Below are 19,088 nucleotides of genomic sequence, written 5' to 3'. Positions count from 1 at the left end.
ATCTGTTTCTATTGGAAGTTCATCGAAGTCGTTGGAGTTACCATCAACAAGACAAGTCCCTGGCAAGTAATTCTGTTGAAAGTTTTGGAATCTCTCTTACTGCAGGTTTTTGACATACAGTTAGTTTAATTAATGTCTGCCAATAGTCATTTTTGTTGATATGCAGCTGAAATGGTGATGGTCTTGCAACAGGATGAGATGAAGCCTACTGTTACTTGGAAGTCATTAATATCAGTATAGTACACAGTAATAGTTTGTCGGTACTGCAATTGTAACTGATTGTAATATTTACAGAAACTAGATGCTAACTGGTTTGGATGGAGTCAAGAATTACTCAATGAAATGAAACAGCAACTTGATTTAGCCCCATTTATGGGACTACAACCAAACAACCAGTTTGATTTCCATGCCTTAATTCAGCTTATTCAACAATATCACCTGGTGTCATTTGAGCAGATTCGGTAAAACTGTCTTTTCTGATTCTATAACTTAACGCACTTGTAGAATTTGGACATATTGCAGACAAACTATTGTCACTTTGTATCCAAGCATACCGGTTGACGGATCATCACAACTGGATCCAGTTGCATTGGTGAGATGTTATGTATTGTCTATTGTTCATGTTGGTGCTGAGCCATGCGAGTCGCTTGCATCATATTCTAATGCTGGTGATCTTCAATCGTTTGTAGAAGAGGTTAGACAGTGTTGCATCATGCATAATTCTTATGTCTTACATGAATGTTTCTAGGCTCGTGAACTTATTGTCACATTATGTAACATTCATGAGCATATTAGCAACACTGGAAAGACTAATTCAATTGAATCAAGCATGAAGTCTGATGTCACTCTCTTTGAATCAGAAATAGCAAAGTGGACCAGTTTAATTTTGGCATGGTCACCATTTCTTAGTATTCACCATCCAGAGTGGGCTCAACAGGTGTTGACCTTTAGAAAGGGTATACCTACATCACTATTACAAATTATACACAAAACGGTACATGAATGATATATATATATATATCATTATTGGAAGTTGGTTATTCAGTTTTTGTTAAATTAATAACAGGTAATTAAACTCATCAATGAATCTTTGCAACAGCTGAGCCCCCACTCAATTTATAAGATTCTGGAGAAGCTGCTGTTTATTCCCAAGGAGGTGTGAGATCTCAAAAAGAGGTGTCTGACTTAGATGATATGTTGTTTTGTAGGTTGTTGAAAAGTTTTTAAGAACATACCAGCCTCAACATGCTGAAATGTTGACTCATGATGTAGTGTGGCAAAATCTGTTTACCCTTGTCATCAGTCGGTAATAACCTAAATTACTCTGTTTGATTGAATTTATATTTCATGTTTTTGGATTAGGTTTGATGATTGGAAACCTCTAAAATCAAGCATTTTGGTTTTGCTAGAGTCCGTCGCTCAAAAAGCTCGAAATCGACTACATTTCTTTAAGGACGTACTACGTTTAGCACAACCACAACGCTGTCCTGATATTCTGTCAAGTGAGGGCTCAGAGTTACTACATGATTTGAAAGAATTCTTGATTAATTACTTGAAAAATGCAAAAGGCTATCTGCAAGTACAATTGGGAAGTGTACTGGTAAATTATATTTGTCTGATTTTATTAAATGTGTTCTGGAAATATCTGTCAACATACATATAGGATCTGTTGGACTCAGATGGACAATCACAATTACGAGACACTCTACTTGATGTTTTCTGTGAGGTAATGCAAAGGGTGTTGGTTATTATTTTGACGCTTAAGTTAATCACATGTTACCCATTCTGTTATTGTCTGCAGGTTATCTTACCTAACCAAGATGAATTTCTAGAGCAACAAACAGATGCAGTCAAGCAGTTTCTTAGTGACCTTTCAAGTGAATTGAAGACATTGGGAGAGAAAATGAGCAAGAACACATTACCTAACAATGGGATCAGAAGTTTAACATGTTGGCGATTATTGGTTCATTGCTGTCAATGTGCATCACCTTCACAGCTTACTCTTACTAATCCACCAAGATGGAAGGCACTGGCAAATGTTCTTAAATTTTTTCATACCTATTGGCCTTTGTCCTCATCGGAAACTTCTGTAGTATCCATTCAAACAAGCACTGAGGCTTTACTTACAAAAGACATGCAAGAATATGGGTCATGGTATTTTGCTGTTCGTGAATGGCTTTATGGTATTCACCATCGTGTTGTTAATGGTGAAATTACACTTGGTGAACTGAACGATTTTGAGCAGAATTATTACAGGGTAAAGGAGTTGTATGACTCATTTTTGTACTCAAGCTTTCTCATTGCAGTTGACGACATTAATGGCATGGTTAAAGAGTTTGAGAATGTGGCAATGACACTTACTCCATATCTCCTATATGAAACAGCTAGTCACAAATGGTTTGTTTAGCAGCTATCTGATTTTTAATATGTGAAGATGTTGATTGATTATGCTGGTTTCTAGGAAAAAGACACAAGATTTATTGGTCTTTTGGGGCGTGAAAATTGATAAGGAGCTGTTCCAGTTAGTGGAGAAAAGTTTAGATTTCACACAGGTCTACTCAGAGAAGACTGTAGGCAGTATGAATGCGTGCTTGTTGTCTTTTAAGCCAAGTGTCAGATACAAAGACATTAAGGCTATTCATGACAAAGTCAGCTTGTGGTTAGTTCCGATTATTGGTGACAAGAACATGCTCTACTACTTTTCTGCTCATGAAAGTGTTCTGTTTCAAGTATATTTGGAGGAACAGCTAACAGATCATTTACAACACAGTCAAGTACAAAGTGAGGTAGCTGGCCAAACTCTAGCTATTTCACGAAACAGTGTGATGGTTAGTTCTATTTTTGGACTTGGGTCAGACATCACTGATGCTGATGATGAAGATCAATCAATGAGTAATACAAGAAGTCTTCATACATTTGCTGAAGGCTTGCAAAAAACTCGCAGTTGCTTAACTCGACTATTAAATCAAACAGCAAGGTTTCAAGATGTGTCTGTTATTGGACAGGAACGGTTTAGAGGGGTAGATGTTGACAGAGAATTTGCTACACTTGTGGAGTACTCTGAATTTAGAGACTTGAGTGTCTCCAAGTCAGTGCATAGTGGAATCAGTGATATGCTGAGTCTCATTCAATATGCTGGTGTTATACAGGTTTCGTATGTTTTGTGTAGTTTGTATAATGTTTGTTCTAAAGGGTTTTTGTGACATTTTAGACTGTTATCAGTGTGTGTGAGCAGTACAACATGAGAAATTGTTTGAGTGATCAGAAGTTCATCAGGCTGAAGGAGTTTGGTGCAAAGTTGCAAAACTGTAAGACATACTGACTACTTAATTGTAGACTTCCTATAGATGTGATTAAATTTGCAGCTTCTCAAATGGATGAACTAACAATTGCTGAAAGCAGTGAGGAGAAGAAGAAGCTGGACATGCTTTTTATGGATACGCCGGTCAGCAGACTGCATGTGTTTGATGCTGTAAGTCGGATTGCTTGCTACAGAACAAATGCAGTTTACTTGACAGATTTTGTGTCTTAGGTTCAACAAAGTGAGGAGTTTTTTACTTTCATTTGTGACAACAAATTCTACACACACACAGGAAGAATCAGCTTTAGCGAGCAGGTTAGCAAAGATATGTGCAGTAGTAGTAGATGTATGTGTTCCAATATGCTGTATAATGCATTTACAACGTAGGTTGGTTTGATAACCAATCAGTTGAAAGATCAAGAGTACGATGAAACAGTGCTGAGTCACTTGCAAGTTGCTTTTCAGTGTGTGGTACCTTTCACAGACCCAAATGTTACATTCTCAGATCTTCTTCAAACTCTGAAACAATCTGATGTGTTTAAGTTATTGAATTGGATGCATCCCATGCATACAGTTAATACTAACATAGCCACTATCAAGATGTGGTTTTCGAAAGCTGAAGTATTGCACAGCTTATTATTTTTTGCATATGTATAACTAGTTTTATCTTGCAGGGTGATACCCTTGAAAATGTGACACGTGATTTGGAGGCAATGATGACATCTGGATTGTATGATTTTCATCTCGGTGTGAAAGTAAGAGATGGAATTTTAGAGACATTCCTGTTGACTTCTCAAGCATCTGATGAATGTGATCTTGAGCTTGTTTACACTCGCCAATCAGAAAGTGTTTTGGAGGCACAAACTTTATCAGATCAAGCATTATCAAGCAATGCCATTGATGTCATGAGGTCTTTACCTCATCATTTTTGTGTAGCCAGGAAGCTTGCTGGTGGTGAAGAACCAACTCTTAGTGAAAAAGTAAAAGGCATTGAGCAACTACGCATGGAAGCTATCAGCCATTCCAAACAAGGCTCTCGTGGTCGAATTCGTACTTCTGTAACTTTGAAGGCAGAAGTTCGATTGCATGGTGAAGAGTTAGATGATTTTGTTCGTAAGTTGGGGTTTATGCAGGGTGAGGGTAATGACCAACAACAGGTGCAAATGAGAAAGTTTTTGAAGAAGAAGGAATTGGTGCAGGATATGTTTGATGTATGCTCTCAACTTCACAGGCTTGGCGAACCAAATTATCGAGACAAACAGCTTCAACATGGAGTTGCCACTAGTCTGGAAGATACAAAAGATCAATTGAAGATGTATCAAGCTGACTTAAAGACTTGGCAACAACATGTCAGTGATTTGCAGAAGAAATATGAGCAGTTGCTTTTTTTCAATATTCGACAAATTCTTGCTTTGGCTAAGGCATTGACAAGTAGAGACTTTTTAGAGGTTGCAAATTTTGTTTCTCCACTGTTTACAAATAGCCAAGATTTTGTTAAAGTCTTACAAAGCAAGATACCTCAGTATTGCCAGCAGATAAAGGACGCTTTTGCTACTGTGTCACCTTTTCAGCTGTGTGGAGAGTTCCTAACGGCACTAGTAGCAGATGATGCTATAATGACATATTTGGTCCCAAAACCAAAAAGCTATATCAAGAACTCTGAACCAGTTGGTCATACTGTTGGTCATACTATTCATAAAGCATATTCATTTGGTCCTGATCAAATTCTTCGACTGCTATTTCAGATATATCAAGGGCCTCCTGAGTCGTTTGAGGTGTTACGGTGTACTGCCAACACAACGGCAGAAGACATTAGCCTTTTTCTCCAAAGGGCAGCAAAATTTGCGCACAGAGCATTTGTAATGGTGCATGTGAATCACCTTAGAACCAACCTGCAAGAACAAGTTCTTCGATTTCAACTTGATCCAACAAGTCAATCAGTGCAAATGCACTATATCTTGGATTGGCATTCCATTTGCCATGATGCTCCTTGGATCAATGTTAAGCATTACAAAGAAAGTAAACTTAAACTTTCAGAGTCAGCAGTATTACAGCTGTGCCAAGAAAGAGTGCTGCAACCTCTAGGCATGAACAGAATTGATGTAGTATTTGGTAGACCTGGCGATGGGAAGTCTCACTACATCAAAAAGCAGATGAAGTTGTGCAAAGGTGATACTTGCATTATAGCAGTGCATGAGGCATTTAGTGTGCAGAAGGCCATTCAAATGCTGCAATCAATGAAACCTCAAGTACATCCACAAGGCAACTGCGTTTACTTTAACATTACAATTTCACCTCCAAGAAGCACAGACAGCAAAGAAGCAGAGCAATATTGTCACATTATGAATGAGTTTCATTGGTTTTTGTTTGACTTAGTTGGCATGAGTTTTGTACAGGACTCTGCAACAGGCCAGTCATTTAGGCTCAAAGCTGGATATAATTGGCAGTTTTATGTTGAAGTTCCATCAGTTGCTGATGAACAGGATGCTGGCAAAGGATTGATGAACTTTCTTGCTTTAGTGCCTTTCCTGAAATATGTTGGTAGGCAGCATCATGTCAAACAGGATGACCCACTTGATATCACTGATGATATGCAGCTAGTGTGCAAGTACCTGAAAGCATTGAAGAATCCAAAACACATAAATCGTTTGTATCGTCGTAATCGGCAAGTAAAATTTTCTACTGATCCAGACTTGGATTATCAAACATGTCATCAACTTCTTCAAGAAGCAATGGAAGATCACGTCAGAAAAAATAAGATTATGCAGGAGCTATTTGTGAAGTACATGAAACGACGATGCAAAGTACTCGAGAACTTACCAGGATTTAACTTCAATCAAGGGGAAGGATTTGCTGTAGATAAGAAAACTGGGAAACAGAAACGCTGTGATACAAAACAACTGGGCTCAACATTGCTATCTACAATGTTGAGGGAAGTGAATAGCTTTTGCCACCCTGACATTCAAGAGGACTGGAAACTACATTCTCATCAACAGCTTGTATATGATGTGAAAAATGAATCAGGTAGCATCTTGTTTCTTTCAATCAACCCAGACAAACTGGATTCTGATGAACGAGAGAAGCTCGAGAAAGTAGGGATTGAGATTCCATCTGTAAGGGACTTGAAAAGTCGTCAACTGCTTGATGAATATTTAGCCAGGGCTCTCAATGTTGATCAAGAAGCTTATCAAGTACCTCCGAAGGGTCAATCTAAATATGGACTTGCCCAAATAGATGAAGCAAAGTATGTGTTAACAGTAGATTATGCTGTCAAGATGCTTAATATTCATGAAAGACGAATGTGTGGTGTTCCAGTGGTCATTGAAGGAGAAACAGGTGTTGGCAAAACAGCTCTTTTGCAAATGTTGTCTCGTCTCTGGAATAAGTCATTGATGAGATCTCGCCGCATTGCACTTGATAGCATAGCTGAAATTTTACAAATGAGAGCTGGGGCAGTGCATGCAGCTGATGATTTTGAAGTCCGGTGGGACTCAGAGGATGTGAAAGCAGCAATTCATGTTGCTAGTTGTATCAATACTGGGACTACTCCAGATCGAGAGTTCGTCAACAAAGTATGTTCCATATCGTGGGAAGACATCCGGAAAGTACTGCTGGATGCTGTTGTTGATCCTTCCATGTCCTTGTTTGATATTGACAAAACAGTAATTACCAATGCCAAAGATCACAATGCTTCCTTGCATACTGCAAGGCTTCTGGAAGCCTTCTTGAGTGCACATGTGATGAACACTTTTCATAAATTGAATGTGCATGCAGCTCTTACACCAAAAGACTTTCATCAATTCTTTACTCCAATATTTAAGCAAGCAGAAGAGCTGCAGAAACTGACGATGGAACGGAGTGGAGAACAACCACCTACAGTTGTTGTTTTTCTTGATGAAATTAATACATCATCATGCATGGGGGTTATCAAAGAATTGCTTGTTGATCGGAGCGTAGATGGTGGTTTAGTTCCAGCTAATGTCTTTCTTGTTGCTGCTTGCAATCCACATCGGGGTAGCAGTGCTGTCATATGTAAGTCTTCAAAGCGAGATGACTGGGTTTTGGGCTCTTATTATGTTAGACCACTTCCACCAACTCTTCGTTTTCTAGTTTGGGATTATGGTGCTTTGGATGAAAGCCAAGAACATGATTACATTCAAGAAAAGATTACTATGAATCGTGGAGAATTGAGTCTTCAAGTATTGCAGCACACAGATTTGATTGCAAAGTGCCAATCAATAACTCGTGGATTTGCGGTGGAGCAACTGCAGCATGTTGAATTCACGTCTAAGGAAGCAGTTACAAGAGCCAAGAGTTCAGTCAGCCAGAGAGATATTCAGAGGGTATTCACTCTGACTGCATACTTTGAAAATTTTCTTCGAGACTATTTTCAATCAAAGTCTAGTGAGTGGAGGGGACGTACTGCTATTTTAGCATCACTTGGCATTGTGTACTATTTGCGACTGGATGAAAAGTACAGGGAGAAGTTTGTCTCTCATCTCAAGAAACTTGAAATAAGTACTAGTGTTCATGACTTCAGCAGTGTTTTTGAAAGTGTGATGAACAAGTACGTAAATGAGATGTATATTCCATATGGAATTGCTAAAACTAGAGCGCTAAAGGAGAATCTGTTTGCAACTATTGTGTGTACAGCTTGTGGTCTTCCTCTCATTATTGTTGGACCTCCAGGATGTTCCAAAACTCTCTCCTTTAATTTAGCTTTAGTAAACATGAAGGGAGCAGAATCTCGACAGTCATTTTTTCGAAACACGAAGCACTTTCCAGCTCTTGATTCATATCATTATCAATGCTCAAGGCGATCGACTTCACTTGAAATAGAAAATGTCTTTAAGAGAGCTATTAAGCGACAAAAGAATCACAACATGTCTCAACTGCCAATCAAGTGTGTTGTGTTCATGGATGAAGCTGGTTTACCAGAAGAAAGTCACGAATCTTTGAAAGTGCTGCATTATTATCTTGATGACCCAAAAGTGTCTTTTGTTGCAATTACTAATCACATTCTTGATGCTGCGAAGTCCAATCGAGCTGTTAATCTGTTTCGTTCGCAGACAGACGAAAAGGACTTGAAGATGCTGGCTGAAGGTTGTCTTTGCTCTAATCCTTCTCAGCCACCACCAGAACTTCAAAGCATCATAGCTGCTGTTGATAAATTTTGTGTCGCTTACAAAAGTATTATGGTCAAGGAGCATTTTAGAAAGTTCTTTGGGCTGAGAGACTTTATTCACTTTATCAGCTACATTCGACGTCATTGTGGTGAATTGACTCCTGAACGTGTATTGAATGCACTTGAACGAAACTTCAATGGCTTAGAACAAGACAATTTTAGATCAATTGCAGAAACCTTTTTGAAACAGATGAATTGCTCTCTTCCTTTAAATAGTCTGAAGCAAAGAAATACAATAGAGGTATTACGAGAGAGTCTTGCAGATGTCAGTCTTGCTCAATCAAGAGAGAATGAAGATATTGAAGCAGAAGTTCGATACAAACTGGTTATTGACACAAGTGATGATGATTCTATGGTAAGACTCTTGTTCAAGTATAATGTCTTGGACCAATCTTCAACTCGCACATTTACATGCAGCAGCTTTCCTGGTGATGGTGAAATCCAGAGAGTCCATGTCATATCTGCTATCAAGCATGCTATTTTGGAAGGACGAACTGTCATTTTCAGGCAGACTGATGACATCAACGAGAGCTTTTATGATCTCTTTAATCAACACTTTAGAAGAATTGATGATGCGAAATTTGATGGTGGTAGACGTTATTATGCAAATATTGCCATTGGGTCACACTCAAAACCTTGTAGGGTCGATCCTAAATTTCAGTGTATTGTGCACCTACAACAATCTGAGGTTGATAGTGCACCTGCTCCATTTCTGAATCGATTTGAGAAGTTCTTAGTGTCACAAGATGATCTGCTGCAGACTGCTAATGGCGCATTGCCTCCAGTGATAGGCCAACTCATGTCTTTAGTTATGGATAAATCAAAGTCGTTCTATGAGGCCGTCGGACAGAGGACTTTTTATGGTTCTACGATGCAGACATTGCAGTCTCTGTTTTTGGAGCTTCTGCCTCCTGTCAAAGAGAAACGAAATCACTTTCTGGAGTCTATTGTTGAATCATTCATCTACTTAGATGATAGCAACAATAATGAGGATGAGGATGAAGAGGAGGAGGAGGAGGAGGAGGATGGTCAGGATGAGAAGGCGTACTATTACATTGACGAAACTGTGTGGGATCAAGAAGCTCCTACAGTCATTGAACATCTAGAAGATGTTCTTAGAAACAAGCTGGGATTTCATTTCTCGACGAGAGCTAAACAAGAACGTCAATTTCAATGTAGTGCAATCTTTTCTGCTGTTCTACAGCTATTTGATGAATCTGATGGAAATGTATGCCGTCATGAACTTGCTGCAAATCCAAGAATTATTCAGTTATGGCTTGCAAAAGGCCTTCATGATTTGTCTCGCAGACCTTTTCTAACAACAAGCATGACGATTAGTGGACACTATGGGGGTGCTGTAAGTAGAGACTGCAGTTTTGCTGTTGCAACATTTGTGCAGTGGACTGTGTTTCATGTATGCAGTAGTCTGTTGAAAATTGCAACTCCAGAATCCTTAATTCTGCAGCATGGAAAGATTCCACAGCAGTATGTTCTGGAGTACTTGAATTTTCAACCTCACTTTGCTTTGAAAGATGTCATTCTGGCTCACAGAGATTTTCCTAAAGCACCAGGATTTGCTTCTAAGGTGATGTGTTTCACAAGAACTACTGCTGCAATCCACAAATTGCCTTCTAGCTATTCTTGGAGTAGCACTGCAAATGATGACAGCTTTAGTAGTCAGACAATGAAGAAGTTGCTGCCTGGTGGTTTGACCTGTAGTGTAATGATGTTAAAGCTGGAAAGTGTCTATACTTTAGAGTCTTTCACAAATTCTTTAAGGGAGTTTATGGAGAATAGCTTCCCTGTATTTCTTGTTATTGCCAACATGAAAATTTGTAATCAGAAGAGGATCAACCATGTACGAGCTCTAATAGAAGAATGTGAACTGACATCAACAGTTAATACTAATGGTACTTCGGGTGTGAAAAGAAGCTTTGTTCTCTTACTCCATTTTCCTCCAAGTTTGGGTCTGTCCAAGGCGTGTTATCCAACCTTGTTTCTACATGGATGGGAACACATTTATCTTGATAGCAGTTTTGAAGTAGAACAGACAGATCTGGTCAATTTGTGCAATTGGATGCAACTGTATTTCTCAGAACATGGCCAGTGCAAAACCGGTATCAGCTGTGTGTCAGAGCTTTTTGGTCTGTTTTTGGGAAGGTTAAAGGAAAGTCTGAAACAACTTTTGCCTCAGGCAATTGATGTTGCAGTAGCTCGTGTCAAATTTGGAGCAGTTAATGATTGTTACTTAAATGGGAAATTGGATGCTAGAAAAAGAGCAGAATTACTGCAGGAACTTCTGATCAAGTTTCCTAGTCTTGCAGAATTTTTGTGTGAAAGGTTTGCTAAGCTGTGGGACCTTGAAACCATTGCTGATCAGCTGTTAACGGCAGTCCAGTCTCAAGATTCATGCTTAACGGTTTCTGAATGCATTCAGAGTCGACTCAGGACTTTGTTTTATAACTACACATCACTATCTCTTTTCCAACTAAATAAAGACTACAACTTGGAAATTCTTTGTGAACCTTGCACGTTAAATGATGAAGATCTTGCAGTAAAGGACTTGTTTGTGAAGATGTGTAAAACGTTACCAATTCCTCAGCTCAATGAACTTTGGTTGCAGAACCATACATTTGATGCCAGAAAAGCTGTTGGTCATAGTCATCAATGTCCTGTATTTCCTTTCTTCAGTCTTGTTGCACAAGAGATGGAACAAACCCTTGATCGCATTCTGGTAACAATGAATGAAGAAGTTGCATCTGACCTTAATGATAAACAAATGGCAGACAAGGGAGAAATGAAATCAGAGAAGAAGGGTGTCAACCGTCGTGACATAAAGAAGAAAGCTGCTTCTCAGTTGTTGGAGATGCTGACATCACCAGTGGAAGACACTACTGTGGACGGTCTTGCTGCTGCTCGGTTGGCTTGTCAAGCAATAGATGGCAGCAAGGAATTGTGGGATCGATATTTGGCTGATTTTGCACGTGTGCAATGGCACTGTTACCTTGGACATCACAGGAGCCAGGAGCATCATCTACTGAAGACGTGGCTTGATGGCTTGCAAGGATACTCAGCCAAGGAGTGCTTTGTTGAACTGCACGTTATTGCTCGGTTGTCCCAGAAAAGTGTTAGTACTACTGTTGCTGCCTTGCGCCCACTGGAGTCATTGGAAGCTCTTTATGTGGATATCAAGCCGTCTGATATCTCTATGGATATAACTGAATCTGGACGAGAACTTGAAGGGCAACTGTACACTTACATTACTAATGTGATGTATGGCTATTTGAAGAACATGCTTTGGGTCCCATTGTTTGTTGACAGTACATCCCCATCATGTACTGAAGGACCATTAATGAGGTGGTGTTTTGCATATCAAAACTTGGTAAGTTTACCTCTGCAGAAGCAACATTTGTGGTAATTCCTGGTCATTTGTTCTATTTGTTTTGCGTTGTGGTGTAGATTGCTAGCTTATCTGCCATGAGAGTGTATCGACCCAAAGATGTGTATGTTCGATCTAAGCTTCAAGCCATTCACACCATATTTGTTTTTGTGAAAGCACTCAACTTTGATCAATCTGCTTTTGCTACTGCAGCAGCAGTGAACCTAGTGCAGGAGATATGTCAGACATGTGATGCTCAGGCTAATAGTTTAAGACAGGTGAATTGATATGTTTATTGATTAACTTACTCGAATGTGAATAACATGTTTCTTATGATTTGTAATCTCTTAGATTTCTTGTAGCGTTCAGAGCTTGGTATTGAGGAGCATAGTAGAAAGTGGTCTATCATGTTTACGTCAAGCCTATCAGTTTAAAGAAAAAGAGCTTTCACGGTCTGATGTGGATGCCTTGTTCAATGCAGAAAATGCATTTGTAGAGGATGTTCTGACGTTTTACTTTCCTGTTGTTCCACCAGGCAGTGGCTTATTCTGCTCATTGCCTGACTGCGATTGGCTGTTGACTATGATCAACAGCCAGCACCATTGGTCGGTTGAAACTGTGCAGCAGCCAGGAGATCGGGCTCGTGCAACAAGTCAAAGTCTGTCAAAGGAGGAGTCAGTCAGTAGCAGTGATGACTTGCCTATTGGATCTGTGCATTTTAAAGTTGCTCAGCACTGTTTAATGCAAGCTCTGCAGTCAACAGTAGAGAACGACGATAAGATGGGTTTCAATTCTGAGGTAATTAAAGAACACTGGCATTGCTCATACTTTCTGAGTTACATGTACTTTGTAATCAATGCAGATTCGTCAAAGGGTCGGTGAAGCTCTCTATGACTCTAGTGCAACTGATATGGAATCATTTATACCAGTATGCTACCCTAAGCGCATCGTATGTACATTATATGACAAGCTAAATTGCTACATCCAGTGTGAAACATTTGTTTTCAGAATTCTTGCTCACATCGACCATTGGCTTCTGTTTACTTTCATTGCTGCTTGGACCAACTAAATGCAACTGTTAACAGCCCTGCTTTTTCTAATTTGCTTCAACTCCTTAATCAGTATGATGAGGTAGGGTCTATACTGTAAATATTGTGTGCCAGTACTGTAACTGTATGCATCTGCTTTACAGGAGATTCAGTCATCAAGCTACCCCTTTGTGGCTGTGTTGCAAGTAGAGTGTCAAGCTGTTACTCAGGTTGTTATTCGGAAGTTCTCTGAGATGTTTGAACCAGGATCTGTTGAACTGCTAAAGCCAGTGAGAACAATGATGTACTATCTTAGATGTTGGAAGTATGTGGTTATGTTTGCAGATTCTCAATGAATGTGCCATTGATCGGGTCAACCAGTTGTTTGATGATGAGAGATGGGGTGGTGGCAAAAGTAGTGGTCATATATTAGCATTTCTTCATCATTTGTCGCTACGTTTAAGGAGTACAGGAAAACTGATTCGCATTTTTACGGAGGAATTTGATACTTTCTGTTGTCCATTTCCTTGGATGTTGGATGTGTTCAATCAGCTCAAGGTGTGACGTACTTGGATTCTTGATTTGTTTTATGCAGTTGCATGTTGCTTGTGCAGGAAAAACCGAGAAGGCAATCTCAGTTATTGCCATTTATGTTGGGCGACAGTTCAGATGAAATTTTTCAGTTAACATTGTACAAGCAGGTTAAAGATCTTGTGGATGTTGTAGCACAAGCTGCATTAAAGGGAGACACCAAGCGTGAAGATGTTGCTGTTGATGAGCTTTGTAGCTTTTGCAAGTGAGTCGTTATACCAACAGTTGGTGTAGTAATGTGACTTGTATGTTCCTGGCAGAAGTGAAGCATGCAAAGGCAAAGAACACAGTGCACATCTGCGGATGATGTTTTGTTTAGCTGTTTACTATCAGCTGTATGAAAAGAAGGTTTGCACTGTGTACATTGTTGTCTGTTTAATGATTGTTGATTATCTTATTGTTAAGATTTCAAGTCAGTGCTTAGCTGAGAAAGTGTTTGTCCTTAAGTGCATTGATTTGGATGAACAAAAGTGCTGTTTATTGGCATGCTTTGCTGCTCCAAAGACTATGGTGTGTTGTCCTGAACCTTCCAATCCTATAAATTCTGATGAAGTGAGACTTGAACTACATGGTACTAATGTTAGACGACATGTGAAACATAGGGATAAGGATACAGCAGACAGAGATCCTCTTTGGGATCTGTTCTGTCCAGCTAACATTGACACACAAGGCAATTGAATTATGTAAGTGTGTTATGGTGTATCAGCTAATATGATGTGACTAATTCTAGATTCCTCTGATGTTGATCTAAGACGAGCTCTTGCTTTTCTTGCTGCAGTCGTCGTGAGCCTTCCAGCAGGCTCAACTCATGTTTGGACTCATGTGTTCAGACCTGATGCTTTAGAGGGAACATATGTCACTGGAAATTTGGTATGGTGTACTACACTAAAGTGTGTATCATGATAATTAAGTTAAGCTAGAGTTTATATTTTTTAGTACCCTAATGTTGTGAAACGTGATGGGCTTTTGTATGACTGTGGCTGTGAGCTGACTGCTGATGGCTTTTGGGGGCGAACTGATTATGAAGTTCGTGGTCAGAAAGGCCCATTAAACCTCCATTCTCTTTATCTCTTGCTTTGGATCAACTTTGGTTCATTTTGTTTGTCACTGTTGACTCAATGTGATGCTCAGCACGCGATCAAAGGTTAATTTAAGTCTTGCAGCTAGTAGTTGAATAACACTGAATCTACTGGTGCATATGTCAGGTGCTGTGATCTCCGAGTGGCAGTCTGTACGTCACTACTGTCTCTCCCAAGTAAAAACAATGTGGATGCTAATGAGAAACAACCTGAATTTCTCTGATGAAGAAAGGACTCTATTTGTTACATTAGCTTTACATAAATTCTATGAAGTTTGACATTCTTTGTCACATGTGCATTGTCAAGTGCCAACGTTAATGTGTTTTCATAGGTAGCACAAAGGACCAATTCACCTCTCTGTGGCACAGTGTTTACTAATTTGGAGGGTCTGGAACTGTACGAGAAAGTATTTCACAAGAACGTCTTCCAGCCAGTTTTGCAACAGTGTGAAGACAAAACTGTATGGTTTCATTGTAGCACTGAATCGTATTTGTTATGGAATTTAATAGTGGTAAATTTGCAGACTACCGATGAGAAAATCTGGCAACAACATCCTTTTTTGATGTCTATTAGGTACTAGCTATCTGCTGTGACATTTGCCTGTTTGCATGTGTATGTTTAATCTCAAGTGTATTAAAAAATTGTAGACGATTCTCAGCCACTTACCCTGTGCAGCCTACATACAAAGACTTTTTGCACAGCCTTGAACACATACAAGGGGCTAGTTGTGTAAGTGCCTCTGAGGAGTTGTCTGTTCTTTCTAAATTTGTCAGAGAAAAGCAACGACTGCGTATTGGTGGACTTCTCTTGCCAGATTTAGTCGAGTTTTATGTGTGGTTGCATCAACAGCTTTCTCATCTGGTGACAATGAAACAGGCATGTGAACTGTCTATTGGGGATGTTGTGGAACGACTTGCTAATCGTTACAGCAGAAATTACGCAGCCTACATTCAAAGACTGTTTGCAAGAGTGCAAGGCTAGTTATACAGTTGTAGATATTAGTTAACTCTTATCATTATGAAATGTACCATCACTGCTTGCAGAAAACTACAACAAGTTTGTTGAACTGAGTGGTGGAGTTATCGGTCAAGGAGCTTGTTTGCAAGTGTACCGACAGAATGATCTACAACCGATCAGTAAAAAGGAAACAAAACTAGCACAACTGCTGAGTGACACAATAGAGGAGGAAGGTGGTCCGGATGCTCTTTTTGTTGTTATCAAAACTTTGGTTTGTGCTCCAGCTACTGATAAGCCTTCTAGCAATAGGGATGATAATATATGTCTAATTTTAGGTTACTACTCAGAATGACTTTATGCAAGCAGTGATGACAGCTGATCATTTTCTTGCAAAAAACTGTACATCTTCATCTTCAAAATTTATGCTACCAAACGAAAGAAAAGTTAGTGTCCTTGAATTGCAATTTCATAACTGCTTGATGGGAGACATCACTCCAGAAGAGCTGCAACAATATTTAAAGTCAGAGTGGCAACTTTGGGTTGAAACTGTTTATTAAAATATAGCTTGTTTGTTTGTTTATTTGTGTGCTATAGAAGAGAGGTTGAGTCATCGAGTGAGGAGCCTGGAGCAGAGCTAATGAAGATCATCTGTAGGCACCATTTATATGTGCCTGGTGCTGGAATTATGGAGGAAGAAGGAACACCTGCTGATCTTATTGCTAGCTTGTTAGGAAGATACAATTTTAAAACAAACACAATGTTTGATTTTCACAGACTACAGCAAGATGTTGTGACACAGTTTATTGCTGGAAAGCCATTTATCATTGATCCATCACAAAGTCGTATCGTATTCCATTATCGACAAGAGAAGGCTGTGCAGCTGCATTCTGTGTTGAGATCCTCTGACAAGTAAGTTTTAATTAATAGCATGTCATTGAGTTTTAAGACTGTAGAATTTTGTTCATAGCATTGATGTCCATATTGACTTACTTACTCTAGAGGGTGAACTTCCAATGTCATTTAAGGTCTGAGACAAATTGTGCTATGGACACCTAGATTTGCGTTTATTGACTGAATATTGCATATAGAGCCAATTATCGGTATCTCAGAAGAAAGAAATTAATATTGTTTTTCATAATCTGAATTACAGCGGCTTTGGTGATGTGATCAAAGCTCTTAGGGCTGTTGCCGGTCACCTTTCTCAGGTGCTTAGCAGTTGGAGTTAGACATAGTGTTGATGTAAGAGCAGAACTTCTGTTTTGTAGGCTATCATGGAGGCGGAATCAAGTGGCAAAGAAGCATTGAGTGCAAAGTGTGAACAGCTAGCACAAATGACTATTGGCAACTTCTTACTGGATCAAGTGTACAATGAATCTGCTTGGAATCCAGAATTGGGATCAAGAATTGGATTTCCATGGTATGGCTGTAGTCATCGACAGACATTGTGGACCAATCAGTGTGTATACATATGATGTTATGTTTTAGCCTGCTGGATGATCGCCAGCGTGAAGCTGTGCTTCATACTTCTATGTCTGAACTCTATGAAACACTTAGTATGTTGTCTTCAAAGCTGTGTGATGGAGAGTACGAGTTCGCCCACCTTCCTTTAACACTTAAAAGTCCACTGTCTGACTCAGCCATAGAAAGAATCAACAACCTGCCTACAGCTTATGCAGGTGAACATATCTGTACTGTTGTTCACACATCTCAGTGCTGGTACATGTATATTGCCTGCATCTAGAGAGAGGCAAAACATCAGCAGTTGTGGAACACATTAGAGTCTTTGATCAGACACTTCTCCATTCTGAACATGATCTTGAGCAACACTCAAAGGGTATCATACATTTGTATATTGGTTGGTGTACATTTCACTTTCTATTTGCTGATCAGAGAGTAGTATGGCTCATTACTTAGTTCAAACTAAGTTTTATGATTTGGATGAACTTCCTGTTTGCTTGTTGCCAGAAGAGGTCAGAGTAGAACACTACATGCATCTTCGACTGGCCATAAAAAGGTGCTTTTGTCATAAAGTTATAGCAGCTTGCTGTACAATGTCACACACTGTATTATGTTAGGGTTTTAGCACTGCAGGAAGGCAATGCTCAGCGTGATGATGGCAATAATTATCGCTGGTCCGATGTAGTCTTGTCTTTACCAAAGGAATTCCCACAGCTTGATCACAGATCTCAGCCTAAATCAGCATCTATGGTGTCACAAGTGCCATTTATTGAACTGGGTGGCAAGGGTAGATTGTATAATCCACTGTGGTTTGAAAGGCCAGGTGTTTGTTCAGATACCATGTCTGCATCACCAGATGATAGAGATGATGAAGACAGTGAGTTTGAACCAGATGATGATGATGATGCTATGAAAACTGCAATTCCTACACTTCGGCCTATTGTTGTATCTGAGTCTAACGAGTTGTTGGACACTAGTTCTACCATAGAAGATGGAGATGAGAACACTGTGAAAACAGTTGAGTCATCTGAATCTTCAAGCAGTGAATGGGAAGAAATTGAATTTGTAGATGAACAGCTTGTACATGAAGCTAGCAAACCTATTAATATTGCTGGCAATAGAATGGGTAACAAACAGTTAGAATTGCTACTTGCAGAAGCTGCAGAAGAATCTCGCTCAACAGAAGCAACGGGAGAAACAGGAACATGTAAGAGTTTTTTTAACTATTTGGGTTTACGTTTCTGGTGATGATGTTATTATATGCAGTGGATGTGAGCAAACTACTAGAGAACTTCAGTCCAGATCAAAGAAAGAGTTTGATGCAACAACTTCAGGCTGAGAAAGAGAAAGGTATTGTTTGTGTTGCTTGTTCTTAAAGTTGATCTGAATAATTTAATGTTATTGGTACTAATGTAGACTTAAGTTCTATGACTGTTGATGATGTTGCACGGTTATTGGAGGAGCATGGGTTGAGTGAGTATGTAGAATCATTCAAAGGAAATGGGATCGGTGGTGCCATGTTTCAGGAACTTGACAAAGATGCTCTCAAAGATCTAGGGGTCAAAGCACTCCACTGCTCCAAGATTATGAGCATCATTAAACAGGAAAAGAAGCAGTGACTGTTGCTGTATTGCACTAAATAGTGTGTGGGTTGTTGAAAGGGTTTTCATCATTGATTAATGTTTTTATGTTCATTTTATGCAAGTGGTTTCAAGTATGGAAGGAAGTAGCAAGTGGTTGTTGTTACTGGTTTTTAATATCAATCATTTAGTATGCAGTGCTTTCCTACAATACATTTTATGCATACGTGTATGTAAGTTTGGCCTCCCTGTACGCAAGCCCATTGTCTGAACCAGGTGTGCTTGTGTCACAGGTACTAAAGTCCATTCAAAGAAAGGAGAGGCCATGGGAAAATTTCCAGATCTAGAGAAGTAGAGCACCTACATTGTTGATAGATCATTCAAAAGTACGTGATTAGGAGGGGCCAGATCTCTAAACAGAGCAATGGTATCTATATATCCTGACTACTGCGCTAGGACTTGCTTCCTGTCGCTGGCACGCTTGCAACAGAGAATACCGACAGAAACCAAGCTTGTTGTGACCTTAATTG

The 19,088-nt window shown here is 39.5% G+C and overlaps 1 protein-coding gene and 1 long non-coding RNA gene across 2 annotated transcripts; both read left to right on the top strand.

Moving 5' to 3' along the window:
- The first annotated feature begins 18 nt into the window (after positions 1-18).
- LOC134178075 (uncharacterized) lies at positions 19-375 on the top strand. Its single transcript, XR_009969584.1, has 3 exons — positions 19-105; positions 167-234; positions 295-375. It is a non-coding gene; the product is annotated as an uncharacterized LOC134178075 (long non-coding RNA).
- On the top strand, positions 373-18,815 carry LOC134177955 (uncharacterized). The gene is made up of 41 exons (XM_062644734.1): positions 373-461; positions 523-694; positions 749-994; positions 1,067-1,156; positions 1,209-1,306; positions 1,363-1,600; positions 1,664-1,726; positions 1,802-2,397; positions 2,462-3,149; positions 3,212-3,308; positions 3,366-3,472; positions 3,533-3,616; positions 3,689-3,922; positions 3,976-11,868; positions 11,946-12,143; positions 12,217-12,663; positions 12,728-12,814; positions 12,874-12,996; positions 13,058-13,183; positions 13,239-13,451; positions 13,508-13,689; positions 13,745-13,832; positions 13,890-14,154; positions 14,215-14,354; positions 14,421-14,628; positions 14,690-14,835; positions 14,895-15,023; positions 15,087-15,136; positions 15,211-15,539; positions 15,607-15,791; positions 15,856-16,040; positions 16,115-16,429; positions 16,488-16,545; positions 16,609-16,725; positions 16,786-16,937; positions 17,006-17,196; positions 17,262-17,354; positions 17,411-17,534; positions 17,596-18,185; positions 18,245-18,328; positions 18,395-18,815. The coding sequence occupies exons 1-41, from the start codon at positions 373-375 to the stop codon at positions 18,595-18,597; spliced, it is 15,723 nt and encodes a 5,240-aa protein (XP_062500718.1). The 3' UTR covers positions 18,598-18,815.
- Positions 18,816-19,088: the final 273 nt, after the last annotated feature.

Source organism: Corticium candelabrum, chromosome 4, assembly GCF_963422355.1.
Source record: "Corticium candelabrum chromosome 4, ooCorCand1.1, whole genome shotgun sequence".
Lineage (NCBI taxonomy): Eukaryota > Metazoa > Porifera > Homoscleromorpha > Homosclerophorida > Plakinidae > Corticium > Corticium candelabrum.
This window is presented reverse-complemented; position numbering and strand designations above follow the sequence as displayed.

Bases quoted from the DNA above. Each gene is read 5' to 3' on its own strand.
- LOC134177955 (XM_062644734.1), top strand. From the start codon at position 373: ATGGGACTACAACCAAACAACCAGTTTGATTTCCATGCCTTAATTCAG. The intron at 1,307-1,362 runs GTAATAACCTAA...TTTTTGGATTAG, and splicing joins TTTACCCTTGTCATCAGTCG to GTTTGATGATTGGAAACCTC. The intron at 2,398-2,461 runs GTTTGTTTAGCA...GCTGGTTTCTAG, and splicing joins GAAACAGCTAGTCACAAATG to GAAAAAGACACAAGATTTAT.